At 38.3% G+C, this 16475-nt stretch overlaps 1 protein-coding gene across 1 annotated transcript in view; it reads left to right on the top strand.

Moving 5' to 3' along the window:
* Positions 1-16475, top strand: part of USH2A (usherin) — a 747185-nt gene that overhangs the window by 597716 nt on the left and 132994 nt on the right. The window contains exons 52-54 of the mRNA XM_058533703.1: positions 3458-3655; positions 4442-4596; positions 7092-7290. Of these exons, the coding sequence (XP_058389686.1) occupies positions 3458-3655; positions 4442-4596; positions 7092-7290 (552 nt within the window). The remainder of the gene's footprint in view (positions 1-3457; positions 3656-4441; positions 4597-7091; positions 7291-16475) is intronic.

The following is a 16475-nucleotide window of genomic DNA, read 5'->3' on the forward strand; positions in this document are numbered from 1 at the left end:
GTTATTGCCAGAAGTGGAGGGTAGGGGGTGACAGAAATGTTTGAATGTGGTCAAAAGCTACAAACTTCCCGTTATAAGATAAATAGATTTTGTGGATGTAATATACAGCACATTGGTGATTATAGTTAATAATACTGTATTGTGTATCCAAAGGTTGTTAAAAGAGTAGATCTTAAATGTTGTCATCATAAGAAAAAAATTGTAACTATATGAGGTGAGGGATGTTAACTTATTCTGGTGATCATTTCACAATATACATATATCAAATCATTGATATACGTGTGTTGGGGAGGATGTGGAGAGAAGGGAACCCTCATACACTGCTGGTGGGAGTGCAAACTGGTGCAGCCACTATGGAAAACAGTATGGAGATTCCTCAAAAAATCAAGGATAGAACTACCATATGATCCAGCTATTCCACTGCTAGGTAGTTATCCAAAGAACTTGAAAACACCAATGCGTAAAGATACATGCACCCCTGTGTTCATTGCAGCGTTATTGACAGTAGCCAAGACTTGGAAGTAACCTAAGTGCTCATCAAGGGACGAATGGATAAGGAAGATATGGTATATATACACAATGGAATACTACTCAGCCATAAGAAATGGTGAAATCCAGCCATTTGTGACAACATGGATGGACATAGAAAGTATTACACAAAGTGAAATAAGTCAGAGGGAAAAGGTCAAATACAGTATGATTTCCCTCATTAAGCAGTAGATAATAACAACAACAAACAAACACATAGAGACAGAGATTGGATTGGTGGTTACCAGAGGGGAAGGGGGGAGGGAGGAGGGAGAAAGGGATAATTCGGTGCATGTGTGTGGTGATGGGTTGTAATTAGTACTTGGGTGGCGAACATGATGTAATCTATGCAGAAATAGAAGTATGATGATGTACACCTGAAATTTATACAATGTTATAAACCAATGTTACTGCAATAAACAAAAAATTGAAAAAAAAAATCATTGATGTACATTTTAAACTAATACAATGTTATATGTCAATTTTATCTCAGTAAAACCGGAAATTTTAAATTTTTAATTAAATAAAAATTTTTATTTTAAATAAAATAAATTTTATTTTAAATAAAATTTTACATATTAAATGTAATTTTAAATTTTACATAAAAAATTTACATTTTAAATAAAATAAATACATATTAAAAAAAAGAGCAGTTGGGGGCCGGCCCAGTGGTGTAGTGGTTAAGTTCGTGCACTCCGCTTCAGTGAGCTGGGGTTCGCGAGTGCGGATCCTGGGTGTGGACCACACACCACTCATCAAGTTATGGTGTGGCACCATCCCACATACAAAATAGAGGAAGATTGGCACAGATGTTAGCTCAAGGACAATCTTCCTCAAGCAAAAAGAGGAAGATTGGCAACAGATGTTAGCTCAGAGCAGATCTTCCTCACCAGAAAAAAAAAAAAAAAAAGAGGAGTTGGAAATTCTGGCCAAGAAAGAAAAGAGCTCTGAGAAGTGAAATTATTATGGAAAAGCAAAATTTCAACAAATGCTTACTTATGTGAAAAGCAAAAGTATACTTTTATGGGCTGGGAGCATTTCTGAAAGACCAGGCCTCACAGGAAAATAAGGACACAAGGAGGAAAGACAAGAGAGTAAGAAGGAGACAAATGCAAAGCAGTGGAGGAAAGAATGGGGAGTGCAGCATGGAGAGCTGCTACTAGTGAAATTAGAAATGGCAACGTGGGCTTGAAAGGTACGCACGAACACTTATTAGTAATGAGTAGTTTAGAGATTCAAAAATATAGTGACCATCTGTGGGCAGCCCAGCCCCACAGGGTCATTCAGGGATCCAGATTCCTTCCATTTTGTGGCTCATCATGCTTCCAGTGCTGCCCTTATCCACGTGGTGCAGCCTGAGTCACCACAACATCCTACTTCCAGCCCATCAGAAGAGACTAAGGATGGCAATGAAAGACAAGTGATTTCCTCTAGAAAGTGATGCATGCATTGCCCACATCACTTCCACGCTCCTTCCATTGTAGAGATCTGAGTCATGTGACCACACCAAGCTGCAAACAAAACTGGGAAATGTAGTTTCTAACCAAGAGGTCTCTGACCAGGACAGAAGGGAAATCTAGGGAGCCACTGGTGGTCATCACAGGTAGCAAGTGACGGATAACCTCTTACCAGAGAAAACAGAGACAGAAGATACTCTCTTAGGGGTCAGCCCTGGGGCCTAGTGGTTAAGTTCCTCACGCTCTGCTTCGGTGGCCCAGGTTCAATTCCTGGGCATGGACCTACACCAATCGTCGGCAGCCATGCTGTGGTGGTGGCTCACATACAAAACAGAGGAAGATGGGCATAGATGTTAGCTCAGGGCAAATCTTCCTCAGAAAAAAAAAAAAAAACTCTTATATTTGCATAGCAATTTATATTTTATGAAGTTCTGCCACATAACTTATTGCATTTTATTTTCATACTAATTCTGTAAAGTAGGCAGAGCAGGCTTTACTGTAAGGAGAATGTGGTCAAATAACCCAACTGGATGGACTGAGAATCAAGCCTGAGTCCAATGGAGACAGAGCAGGTGGCCAGGCACCCAAGGGGGAAGACTTCCTCTTCAATCCTCCATCTGAGAAAGAGTCATCCAGACACAGCCACACAAAAACACAGACATGCACACATACACACATATGTATTCAACATTCACAAGATTAAATAAGTGGAAAATAGATTTAAATAATTAAACTTTCAAGTAATCTTTTTTGTAAATTTGTAGCATTTGTACTTCTGAAGTTATTAAAGCTTAAAACTGAACTAAGACTTTTGGGACACTGATGAATCACGTGGATGATTATCTAATAAAATTTTTGCCGACCCAAAAGCTCAACGGGTTGGTTTTGTTGTTTTAATTAGATTGATTGTTTTGGGTTTTGATCACAGTTCTGGTTTGGTGGAAGAGGGAGGAAGTAGGTAGAGGAACATGCATTCATTTTTCTTCACTAACCATGATAAACTAACTTTCAAGTCCTATATCTCATAACTATATTATAATTCATATAATAATTTAATAAAATAATATTAACAATGTAATAATTGGTAAAATTTATTAAAAAACTATAAAAGAATGTTGGCAAATCTACCTCATACGGAAGCAAAGAGAATATGAACTTGTGGAGCATTAACACCTAATATTCATTAGTCTGGTGCTTTTATTTTTCATCGTCTCTTTAATGTATCCATATCTCTCTGTTCAGAAAAGGTGAGTTCTATTCTACACAATTCCATGTTTCTGCACCTAATAAACTCTTCAAATGTTCTTTATGATTTAGAACATAAAAATATTAAAGTTTTATTTACACACAATGGGATGAGAGCATTCAGCGTTTATTTTTAAAAGTTTAAGGGTTTTGGCATTCACTTTCAATACGATGGTAAAAAAGAAAAATTAAAACAAAACCTCACTGTCTGATTTCTATCTTTCCAGATACGAACCTGGAGCCCTACGTGATGTATGAGTACAGGATTTCTGTGTGGAATAGCTATGGGCGAGGATTCAGCAAAGCTGTTAGAGCCAGAACAAAAGAAGATGTGCCTCAAGGAGTGAGTCCCCCTAGGTGGACCAAAATGGATAACCTTGAAGATGTAATAGTCTTAAACTGGAAGAAACCTATACAACAAAATGGTATTCAGCTACTTTTAAAATAAAAATAATGTAATCCTGTAAATCCATAAGGAAATTGAAATGAGTGTAATCTACATTTAATTGGCATGCGTCTAACCACTAAAAAGTATTTGTTGATAAAAGGAACTTTAGGTTAATGTCAACTAATCATTTATTTTGTAAAATAGCCCTCATACATTTTTAGCCAAAAAAATTATTTCTTGAATCTCAGCATAGATCTGAACTGCTTTCAAACAAGCAAAACATGTTAAGGGAAAGCAAAATAGTTTGAATATTGAAAATAAATTTGCGGGGCTGGCTTTGTGGCATAGTGGTTAAGTTCGGTGTGCTCTGCTTCAGCAGCCCAAGTTTGCAGGTTCGGGTCCTGGGCACAGACCTACACCACTCATCAAGCCATGTTATCGTGGCATCCCACATACTAAAAATAGAAGAAGATTGGCACAGATGTTAGCTCAAGGCCAATCTTCCTCAAGCGAAAAAAGAGGAAGATAGGCAGCGGATATTAGCTCAGGGTGAATCTTTCTCAGCAAAAATAAATAAATAAATAAATTTGTTTGGTAGTGAGGGGAAATAAACAAATGACTCTGATTCTCTATGTCAAGAATCCATCTCCTCCATAAGCATGGGTATAATGAAGAACTGCTTGAGCATAGCAGTATAATAGCAAATTAAAATTAAATAATGCTATTGTATCCCATTTCTTCAGAACACTAAGACATGTAAGTTGGTTGCAAAGAGTTAAAATGATATGACACTCAAATACAGGCATTTCTCTGCCTCTTTTAGGTCCTATTATTTACTACATTCTTCTCCGAAATGGAATTGAATGCTTTCGGGGAACATCGCTGAGCTTCTCTGATACAAAGGGAATTCAGCCATATCAGGAATATTCATACCAGCTGAAAGCTTGCACGGTTGCTGGCTGTACCACCAGCAGCAAGGTAAGGGGAGTTTGCCTAAACTCTGGACAGAAGTACCCATTGTGAAGACTATATGAGTGTCCAGGTTGTGAGTGATTTTTCCAATGACAGAAAACAATGTCCCCTCAAAATGGCATTAAGTAGGGTGTTCACGTGGCATCTCAACTGACTACTAATATTCAAGACTGAAAGGAGAAATCAAAGAAAAGGAGATTTATCCAAATATCAATGTTTCATTATTAAAAAAAAGAAAACTTGGACTAATATTATTTTCTTTATCACACTTTCTTTTTTTTTTTTTTTTTGGTGGGGAAGATCAGCCCTGAGCTAACATCCATGCCAGTCTTCCTTTTTTTTGCTGAGAAAGACTGGCTCTGGGCTAACACCTGTGCTTATCCTCCTCCACCTTATATGGGACGCTGCCACAGCATGGCCCGACAAGCGATACATTGGTGTGTGCCCAGGATCTGAACTTGGGCCACCAGCAGCAGAGCATGCGCACTTAACCACTACACCATGGGGCCGGCCCCCTTTATCACACTTTTTCTCCACCAACTATTTTTAGATGAGCTTCTATAAATCCATAATCATTCCCAAACCATTCCTCAGTTTATAAGGGTTTCTATTTAAATATCATTTCAGCAAAAATTGCCTGCTCTTGAAAAACAGAGGAAAGGGCAAAAGAACCTGACATGGGAAATACAATGGTTCCAAGATTTCTGCAACAGCCTTGGCAAGAAATAATGAAGACCAGCACCTAAGCAACAGGGATAGGAATGGAGAATATCAAAAAGATACAGCAGATATTGGGGATGAATCGGGGGCCTACAGGACTTGGTAGTCAAAGGTAGGTGGAGGAAAAAAAGGAAAGAGTCATGGGTATTTTCAAGATATATGTCTGGAGCAATTTGTGGATCATGGTGCCATTGTGCAAGCAAAGAAAAAAACAAAAGAGGAAGAAGTTAAAAGTAAAGAATAAGATTAAAATTTTAAAAGTTTTTGGGGCTGTCCCCATGGCCTAGTGGTTAAGTTCAGCATGTTCCACTTCTGTGGTCTGGGTTCTGTTCCAGGACGCAGACCTTCACCACTCGTCAGCAGCCATGCTGTTGTGGCAACCCACATGCAAAATAGAGGAGAATTGGCAACAGGTGTTAGCTCAGGATGAATCTTCCTCAGGAAAAAAAAATTTAAGTGTTTAAAAATATATTTAAGAGAAGGAGCAGATAGCAGAGTGGTGGAAGAAAATACTATTTGGCAAAATACTATTTGAAAATACTATTTCCCTTTAAGTGAAAGTGTCTAGTCAGAAGCTGGATTAAGAAGTGACTCAAGTTTTCTAGAAAGATCTATGAGGGATGTTGAAGCAAGGAATTTGAATATGGGCATCAAAGGAGAATATAGAGACAAAAGCAGAAGACCATCAATGATGAGCTTTGGGAATGCTACCAAAGGAAGAAAGAAAAGCCCACAAAGGAGACTGGGAAGAAACAATCAAACAACTTAGGAGGAAAATAAAGAAAGAGCCATTTCATAGAAGCCAACCTGGTCAGAAGAAACCCAAGAGAAACAAACTCACACACGACAGCTCTGATTCTTTTCGTGTGGTTACAACTTTAGAAGAACAGCATCTCCACACGCTGTGCAAGAACCATCCAAGTAAAACATTCACTCATACCAATCAGCCACAGTGACTGTGTGCAGCGTTTTATTCAACAGACCCGCAGAAATAGCGCTGAGCGCGCCACCATTTAGACAGATGGCAGCTGATTAGGCCAATCAAAAGTTACGGTCCAAACTGTCCTAGAACAATTCTGTGCTTTTTGCATAGACACAGCTCATCCCACCAGATGCCAAAACGATTGGTTTCACAGTGAAATCAGAGTCAACTCTATGAAAAAATAAATGCAGCCCATTTTCGTCCAGAATTATATTTTGACAATGTTGGATAAATAACTGGTTGATTTATCCTCTTTTTCTTCTCACTTGGTTCTTTTCCTCGAACACTGGTGCAGACACTATAAAGTCATCCTGGGTATCATAGGAAGAGTACAGAAAAGTCTGCCCATTTATATTGTTCAAAGCATATTATATGCAAGCAAGTTCAGATGTGGGTTTGCTCCATATTTACTGGTGCTTAAAATGTACAAAATCAGGCTGTTAAAATGCAAAGACACTGATGGGCCATATGGAAGAGAGTTATCAAGTGTTCTCCAGGAAGACAGTCTGGCAGCCATATTTAACTTGTTTAAACTGAGGGCTGTACTCTGCCGTCAAAATTGTTGTTGAACCTGTTGTGATAAATGGTAGTCTGAGACTTCTGTAATGTATTCAAGGTCAGATTTCATTGTTTAAATAGGATGGGAGGGAAAGAATAAAAAAAGGGGACTGTTTCTCCAAGCCCCTGCTAATGATATGCCGGGCCAGACGACAACGTTTTAAAACAAAAGTGACATTCTCATTGATCAGAATACCTAGTGTACTATTACAATAAATTGCTGTTTAATTCCTGTTTTCAGGTAGTTGCAGCCACTACCCAGGGAGTTCCACAGAGCATCCTACCTCCAAGAATCACAGCCCCCAGTGCAGAAGCTCTGCATTTGAGCTGGAGCATCCCTGAGAAACCAAATGGCGTCATTAAAGAGTACCAGCTTAGGCAGGTTGGGAAAGGTCTCATCTACTCCGACACCACTGACAGGAGACAGCATACGGTCACAGGTAAAAAAAAAAAAAATGAGGAAAACCTACTGGAAGAGTCTGTCATTGTGGTTAGGGGGGGCAAAGCCTCCCAGGGGTGTGTGTTTGATATACGAGGTCACTTCGAAAGGACGTGTTCTCCTGACATATGGTCAGATCCCACTTATCCATGCTAATAGAAGAGCCCACACTGGCAGCAATAAGCCACAACAGCAGATAACTTCAGAAATAATTTATATTTGGCTTTGATATTCATTATGTGTAGGGTTTTTGCATCAGTATTAACTTTTTTTTTTCAGACAAACAGTAAGATGCATTTTCATTCCCCAAGGATATGCTCATAGATAATGGGAGGAGGATAGCCAAGAATGTACTGGAAGGCAGGGGGAAATCAGCCAGAGGCTAACATTTATCTACTATGTGTGTAATTAATACACATAATAGTTGACAGTTGACTGTGACAATTTGTTGTTACTATTATTAACATTAATTAGTAGTAATTGTATTATTTTTATTATTATAACATTATTATAACTAGCTTTAATAATATAATAATAGTACAGCATAATAGTATAATGTTAGATAATTACTAGCAGTGATTATAATAATAATTAACATGTTTTAGCTCGAATGTCACTTCTGAAGAGAAGAGGAGCATTTTCTGACTTATGCAGTCTAGAGTACCTTCTCAAACACACCACCATGTCACCTTGTTCTATTTTCATCATAGACCTCTCGCTACCTGATATTCTCATGTTTGTATTGTATTTGCCTTTCTACGTCTCCCTCCTGCTGGAATGTAAGCTCCAGGGTTGCAGAGACCTTCTCTACCTAGTTCGATATTGTACCTCTAGCACCTAGAACAATCCTTGACACTTTGCAGGGGGCATTGATACCACAGTTAATGAAACCTACATAGAAATGCAGAAAGAACTGGAAGAGTGTGCCTGATTTTTCCTTAGGGGAGGCACAGGCTACACAGGTGGAAAAATAAATTCATCGTGATTTGCTCTTCACTCCACAATTCCCTGACACACGAGCAAGCATTCTTTAACAGATATCCTCTGTTTTCCAAAAGTGCCATAAGCCTGCAGGAGGTGCTTAATAAATATTTGCGGACTAGCACATTGCGTTCCTTGTCTGAAGATCCTGAGCTAAATCGATGATAATGAGGATGAGGAAAGCCCTCATCAATTCAGATGATCAAATTTATTCTTTGTATCTTATTTCACTGAAAATGAAAATCATCACGTGTAATTGAAATAATGTTTTACATAAAAAAATTTTACATTTCTATGGTGCTTCCTAATTTTAAAGAACCATTTGCATTTTGACTCCTTGATTCTCAATCACATCCCTATAATATAAGTGAGGGATTTGAAAGATGAAGATGAAACTGACTGACTGAGAGTACCCAAGGCATTCACTGCCTCCATCTATAAGGAAATCAGAATACTGTTCCATTCCAAAAAAAAAAGGTGTTGCGGGCTTGCTGTATTATAGATCGTATACTAAGTGCTCTAAAATAAGACTGCTGCTCTTAAGAAGCTCCTAGTAATAGGGAACACTGGCAAGTTAAGGAATAACTACAAACACAGTGTAATTGGTGCTGCAACAGACCTCTAGACAGGGCGCAGCAGGGAAAATTAAAAGAATGACTTGGAATGGACAATGAATGTTAGTTACAGAGTTTTGAAGGCCAAGTTAAGGCACATTAAGACTTTGTACCAGTAAAGGTTTCACAATAAATGGGTTACAAGGATAAGGAATTTTTTCTTAGAGGATCTGTCTGCTTAATCAGCATGGGCTTTGAACTGCCTCTAGCTGTGCTGGTTTGCACTGTTTAGAAACCAGCATTTATATGCCAACAGACCAAATTCAATTGTAATGCTCAAACCAACAGGATTGAGAGCCTCATTAATTATAAAATAATTGCAAAGATTTTTCTTTAAGCACCTTCACTCCACCGGTTCTTCCTTCCGTTGTCGTTTTTAGTGGATATTTTCACATCAGAGAGGATGTCATGCACATGACTCGACGCCAGTGATTCCTCTTTTATTAGAATCAATATTTTAAAGTTTTTTCCAACATAATTTTACTTTTTACAAAATTATAAAATGGAAAGAAGTCTTTAGAATTCATTTAGTCCATCCCTGTACTGTTTTAAATAGATTTAGAGAGTACTTCAGTTTGGCCATAGAGCCCTGAAGAGAGATTTCTTTGTGGAATGAGGAAATATGCCCTCATTCAGCTAAACCTTACCAAGTGCAGAGACTTCTATACGTAGTTCCTGTGGAACAGGAATGTGCTAGGCATTAGATAACCTAAAATCTGAGGTCTATATAGTGGTAACATTGTTTATCTGCCAGGGAAAATCCAGTTCCATGGTTAGCTGACTGACCAAATTCTAGTACGGAAGTATTTTATGATGTGAATGACTGTTTCTTTGAGTTTGTGGGGGATAAGAATTTACCACCCCAAAATGTGTCTCTTTGGCTTGATTATTTTTAAGAACAAAAGACTCAGAAAGAAACTTTGACCTTCCCTCTCTAACTGCCTAAAAGAATTTAAGATAGAAGGCCTGTCTCAAGAAGGGGCTATCATCATAGATAACTCTAGATGTGGTAGACAGGAAGGTAGGAAGGCACCTAGCAAGGCCCATTTTTTATCAAAGTTCTCTCCTGGGTTCATTGTCTATAGATGGCCGAGCAAACATTTGTTTACCACACATTTGCTTTTCCGTCTCCATGTGATTTTCCTTCCTCCGCTTTGAAGTCCCAAACCACCACCCCCAGCATCCTCCTTTGTCTTTAACTAAAGATAGTATTTAAGGTGGTGGCTTCCACCATTTTGTTGAGTTACTTGGTATTCCTGGGTTTCTCTAGGAAATATAACATACATATAACATAACATAATATACATATTATACATAATATAATATACATATTATATATAAATTATAATATATATGTAATATACATAAAGAAATATAATATACATAATAACATGTATATATGTTATTAAACTTGGTTTGATTTTTCTCCTGTTACTCTGTCTCATGTCAATTTAATTCTTAGACCAGCCAGAAAAACCTAGAGGGCGGAGGAATAGTTCTTCCTCCTCTACAAGTTCATAGAATGAACTAAAATAATCACATTTATTTCACATTCAAATATTTGATCAAAGAGCTTCCTGAACCCCCTGGGATAAATGTTTGGATTTTCTCATTTCCTAAACCTTGGCATTCCCTAAGTAACAGGCGAACACTAATGAAGCTATAGCACTAGTCATCTTGGAGCCTGAAAATCTAGGTCCTTAGAAACAACGGAAGGGAAAGTGTGCACCTTGCCTCAGCCCCATTGTCTCCATGCTGATTTTTAATTACCTCAAAGCTTTAGAAACATGATCCGGTAAATGCTTTGTGGGAATAGTGGCACATGCACTCATCATGTGAAATCCATAAATTGCTTATAATCCTCTCAAGATGTTAAAAAAAGCATTAAGTAATTGAAGACAGGAAGTCCTCAGTTAATTATTTAGAGGTGTTATCAATGCTTTAAGTAAACTGAAGCATTTTCTCCTATCTCACTGAGCTGAATACCATGGGGACGATGCAGGAGCAGCCATCAGCTTCTCATATTCGCTAATGCAAACAGCGCACGGCAGCTTGTCAATAAAAGACCTTTTCATATCATTTATTACTAAACATGTCCACCAACCTGCACAGAACAATTGGAATGTCAGTTATGGCATTGTTTCACTTCAGGTTACCACTGCTTCATACATGGGTCTCCTCATGTGGGCGTTGGGGTAGAGGAGAGAGGGAAAGGATTAACTAAATAATTAGGGCCACTGAGAACGACATGAATTAATCATGTCCTCTTTAGCAGGAGATGTGATAAGGGCTTATGTGTCTCTTAACTCCAGGGGAAATGTTTTCAAAATAATTCATTAAAAGTTGCTTATCATTGCATTTCACTTAAAAGGGAAGACTCGCCAGCACTAAGTTAACAGGGAGAGAAAGATTTGCCTTCCTTTCTCATCCTCTTAGAAGCTCATGAAAACCTCTTGTGCTAAGATAACATAAACCCTAACAATGCTGGTTATAGCAGAACATGTACCACTAATGTGCTGAAACAGACATTGTATGCATCAGTTTTGAAAAAAAGAGAACATAATTTGACCATTAATATCACAAAATGTGGAAATTCTTTATAAAGGGATTTGACATTTGGATAACTCTACTGTGTGTTCTTATAGCATCCTACACTTTGCTCTCATGGTATTTATTATACTTTATCACAATATCCTTTTTTCTTGTCTCTGTTCTTCAACCAGTGGATAAGGTTTTTAAGGACAGAGTCAACAGCCTCCTGTTTGCCATCATATCATCTACAACGTGGGCACCTATCACAGTACTTACCATATACGAACTGTTAAAAAAGATTTGTTGAATGAGTGAATGTTGAATAATAAACTAGTATCTGAATGATTTCATTCCATTTTGACCGGATACAAAAACCATACTGCCAAACACATCTAAATCTCAGGCAGACATTGCTACATAATTTGCAGGGCCCAGGGCAAAATGAAAATGCAGGGCCCCTTGTTCAAAAATGATTAAGAATTTCAAGGGGTTGGCCCCGTGGCCTAGTGGTTAAGTTTGGTGCACTCCACTTCAGCAGCTCAGGTTCAGTTCCCGGCAGCAAATCTATACCACTTATCAGCGGCCGTATTGTGGTGGTGACCCACATACAAAATAGGGGAAGATTGGCAACAGATGTTAGCTCAGGGCAAATCTTCCTCAGCAAAAAAAAAAAAAAAAAAAAAAATTGTTAAGAATTTCAAGATGATGAAAGCAGAGCATTGAATCAAGCACAGGAGTCCTCTAAGGGTGGGACCTTGGGTCTACACAGGCCACACGCCCATGAAGCCAGTGCCAATCTCTGGCAATCTGGATTTATTGGCAGTATATTTCTTTAATTGAAACAGATAGGAAGAAAACTAGGATGGCGATCATGTCCTCAGAAGAGCTTTGGGAGCTGCTTCTGTGTTTGTGTGTAATGCTCTGCCCTGTATTTCCCTCAGCTCCTACGTGTCTACTGACCACCAAGCATCACACCTGCAAAAATAGATACAACGATTCATTTTATTTTCATTTTTCCAGCTCTGAGGAAAACTTGATGCCTGACTACCTGCCAAAAAAAAAAAAAAAATAGCATAGCATCAACTACCATTTCTTTTTAAAAATATTCTTATAGATATAATATTATAGCCAAAGAATTACAGTCAACAGCTGCTGGGACACTAATTTTTAAAGAAAAAATTTCTTCTCAAATCCCAGATATTCCAAGATACTTTGCCTGGGCAATCACTACTTCTGTTTCATCCCAACAGTTCTATCCAACACCTACTCTCCCTGAGCTGTATGTCCTTGTCAAGCATTCGAGCGGCATCAGATTTTGCTGCCAGCTGATGCCACATTTTGTTTCTAGAGAAGAAAACTCTGCCTGAAAATGTAGGATAAAAGTGGCCTCAGCCTAGTGCAACACCAGACTCCAAAGAAGAAAAATATTTATTAAAATAGTGTTGTCAAAATCAAAAACTAAGATCTTCCTTTGGACTGTCTTAATAATAATCTTAATATTGATCTATATTTGGAAAGAGTCTGCCAAGGAAGTAACTCATCTAGGAAGTGAATCTCGGGATGAATCTGATCACTAAAATATTGGGTGGAGGGGCCTAAGCTAGGGCTTAGAATGTCACATAAAATACAGAATTAAGAAATATAGAATTATAAAATATTCTATATATTCTATATATAAAATACAGAATTATGCAAATAAGCTTGTAGCAAGTAGTCAGATACTGGCTATCTGAAATTGTAACGGACAAAATGCCTTTTCCTAACTTTTTATCTGAGATTAAAAATTAGAAACAATCTGTTCTTTATAGAGTACATCAAGTGTAACTTACATAGACGTGGGTTTTGTTTTCCAAATCATATTTTTATGATCCATAGGTAGACTTTTTGTGGTTACTTTTTAACACACATTTACTCTTGAAAGAAATGTTCCTTGAAAGTGTAATTGTAATGAGTTTGGTTATAGTATGCCTCTTTCCTTTAAAAGAGAACATGATTCCCTGTGGGGAATTTCAGGTAATTTGCAGCCACAGTAATCTTCACTATACTGAAATGTTAAATACTTGGCTTATCTCCATGCATTTGCCTTTTTCTGCTCTGCAACTGCTATTTCCTACTCTTTTAATTCAATGCTGAGCTCTTGAATGATGTTTTCTTTTCTCCTTCTCCTCTTTGACTTCAGGATTAAGTTACAGTCAGAACAGTTCCTTTGAGACAGCTCTTTATTTCCCTCTTCTCATCCTGATCAGTTCACGAGTAGTTTTCAATTGGTGTGCCCTTTTCATTGCCTGTTGCTAATATTTCATATATATCTCATTTTAAGGACTACCAATAGAGACTTACTTAAAATGACAGCAAATTCCAGTTGAAATGTGTTGATTTTATTGAGTTTTACAGAGTCATATATATGAAAGGTCATCCAGTTCATGTAAATCATCTGTGCCTGATGGCAGTCTTTACTTTCCTTACAGATTATCTGAACGAAGCCTGTTAGTCATCCAATCCTCTAACAATATGAAAAAATATAAGATCTAAGAAATAAAATACAGAAAATTATGGGTTCAGATGTTGCCTTCCCTTAAATTAGTCTGTAGCCCAATTAAGCAATCTACACTATCATGCCCCCAGTTTACAGATACGGAGACTGAGGCACCCAGAGGTGAGAAAACTTGTCCATGGTCATAGTTAATAAGTAGGTAAAGTTTAGAACCAAAATAGTCTAACTTTAGACTCTGCTCTCCTAACAGCTATGCTGTATGGCCTCAGTATATGAATTGTGGTAGTATTCAAAATGGAAGTATTTAAATATATATTCCCACTTGGGTTTTTTATGTTACTGGAAGTTTCACTGGGCTCTGAGCTACCTATGTCATCATTTTCTTTATAAGGCTAGGAAGCTTGACTCAGTTGCTCTGGGCTACATTTCTCAGCCCAAATGCCCGGATTTCTATCCTGGCCTCACCCTTTCTTATCTTTGTGATCATGGGTGAGTTCCTCACCAGTGTGAAGGCCTTGATTGTGTTAGTGCCCAGGAAGTGCACAAAAGGCCTGCAAGTCTAAGTGTTCAGTAAACCTTAGCTAGTAGGTTATTTATTAATCTAGTAGCCAACTTCCTTGAAAATAACTGCATTTCTCATAAAATATATTTAATTAATGTATAGAGTCCAGCAAAAAGAGGAGTTAAAATGGAATCACAACAAAAGCCCCTGTTTCATTTTTTGTTTTACTTTATAGTTTTTGTATTGACTTATGTTTGAACCAAATCATTTTAACATATTTCTTTTATTTCAAGAACGGCTACAATGGTTTCTACCATTTTGACATCCTTCAGATGCTGTTTGCTCTTCAGAGGGAAAGCAGTCATTAAAAGATTTCAATGTTGGGCCGGCCCAGTGGCATAGCGGTTAAGTTCATGCACTCTGCTTTTGCCCCAGGGTTCGCGAGTTCAGATCCCAGGCACGGACATACACGCTGCTCATCAAGCCATGCTGTGGTGGTGTCCCATTTACAAAACAGAGGAAGATTGGCACAGATGTTAGCTCCAGGCTGATATTCCTCAGGCAAAAAGAAGAAGATTGGCAACAGATGTTAGCTCAGGGACAATCTTCCTTACCCAAAAAAAAATTTCAACGTGTTTGGCTGTAGCTCATATGTGATGGTGAGAGCACAGGGCTTGGTGTTAAAGTCATGGCTTTGTTTGTGGGGGATCAGAATTTGCCACTCCAAAATGTATCTTTTTGGTTTGACTATTTTTAAGGACAAAAGACTCTGAAAGAAACTGTGACCTTCCCCTTAACTTCCTAAAAGAATTTAAGATAGAAGACCTGTCCCCAGGACTGGCCATTATCATAGATAACTCTGGGTATTGGTAGACTGCGAGGATCATTGCTAAGCCCATTTTTATCAAAGTTCTCTCTCTCTCTCTTTCTCTCTCTCTCGTCACATTGTCCATAGATGACTTAGCAAATACTCGTTTACCAAACATTTGCTTTTTCATCTCCATGTGAATTGCCTTCCTCCCTTTTGAAGTCTCAAACCACTACCCCAACATCCTCCTTTGTCTTTAGCTGAAGATGGTATTTAAGGTGGCAGCTTTGGCCATTTTGGTGAGTTACTCAGTTTTCCTGGGTTTCTCCCACGTATACATGTTACTAAACTTTGTTTGATTTTCTCCTGTTATTCTGTCTCATGTCAATTTAATTCTTAGACCAGCCAGAAGGACCTAGAGGGTAAGAGAATAGTTCTTCCTCCCCTACAGTTCCTACCCAGAGCTGATCACTTATTCACTGTGCGAATATTTGGTTCTCTGAGCCTCAGTTTTCCCACCTGTGAGACAGGAATAATAACGCCTGTTCTGTGTTATTCAAGGTGAAACTTCTTCACCTTTTCAACAAACCTTTTCGTGTTGTTGCTAATTTCTCTCTCTCATTATCTTGTAACTCTTTCTAGCTTGTGTAAAGACAGACCACCTAGGACAGGGTAGTAACAGCTGCTTATGGTCCCCAGGTAAACCATACAAGATTCTGAACCTGTGGGTAGGCGTGTGACATTTTTAGTAATTATCATAATAGTATTATTGAGAACTCTTTTTTTTTTGCAAGTTACAGAAAACTCAGTTCGGGCCCAGACCTGTGGTGTAGTGGTTAAGTTTGTGTGCTCCGTTTCAGTGGCTCAGGGTTCATGGGTTCGGATCCTGGGTTCGGATCCCAGGTATGGATCTATGCACGGCTTATCAAGCCATGCTGTGGCAGGCGTCCCACATATCAAGTAGAAGAAGATTGGCAACATATATTAACCCAGGGCTAATCTTCCTCACAAAAAAAAAAAAAGAAAAGAAAACTCAATTCAAACAGGCTTAACAAATAGGCATTTATTGGCTCATGAAACTAAAAACTCAGGTGTAGACGTCAGGCATGGCTCACTCAAGACTACCAAATGATTTTCCAGGACCCAATGTCTTTTCATCTCTGAGCTCTCCTCCATTCTCAAGCTCTATGTGGTGAACAAAGAACCACCAGTAGTCAAAATCAAAGTTCTGGTTCAAGTCCTAGCTTTCACTGGC

Source organism: Diceros bicornis, chromosome 38 (assembly GCF_020826845.1).
Source record: "Diceros bicornis minor isolate mBicDic1 chromosome 38, mDicBic1.mat.cur, whole genome shotgun sequence".
Classification (NCBI taxonomy): Eukaryota; Metazoa; Chordata; class Mammalia; order Perissodactyla; family Rhinocerotidae; genus Diceros; species Diceros bicornis.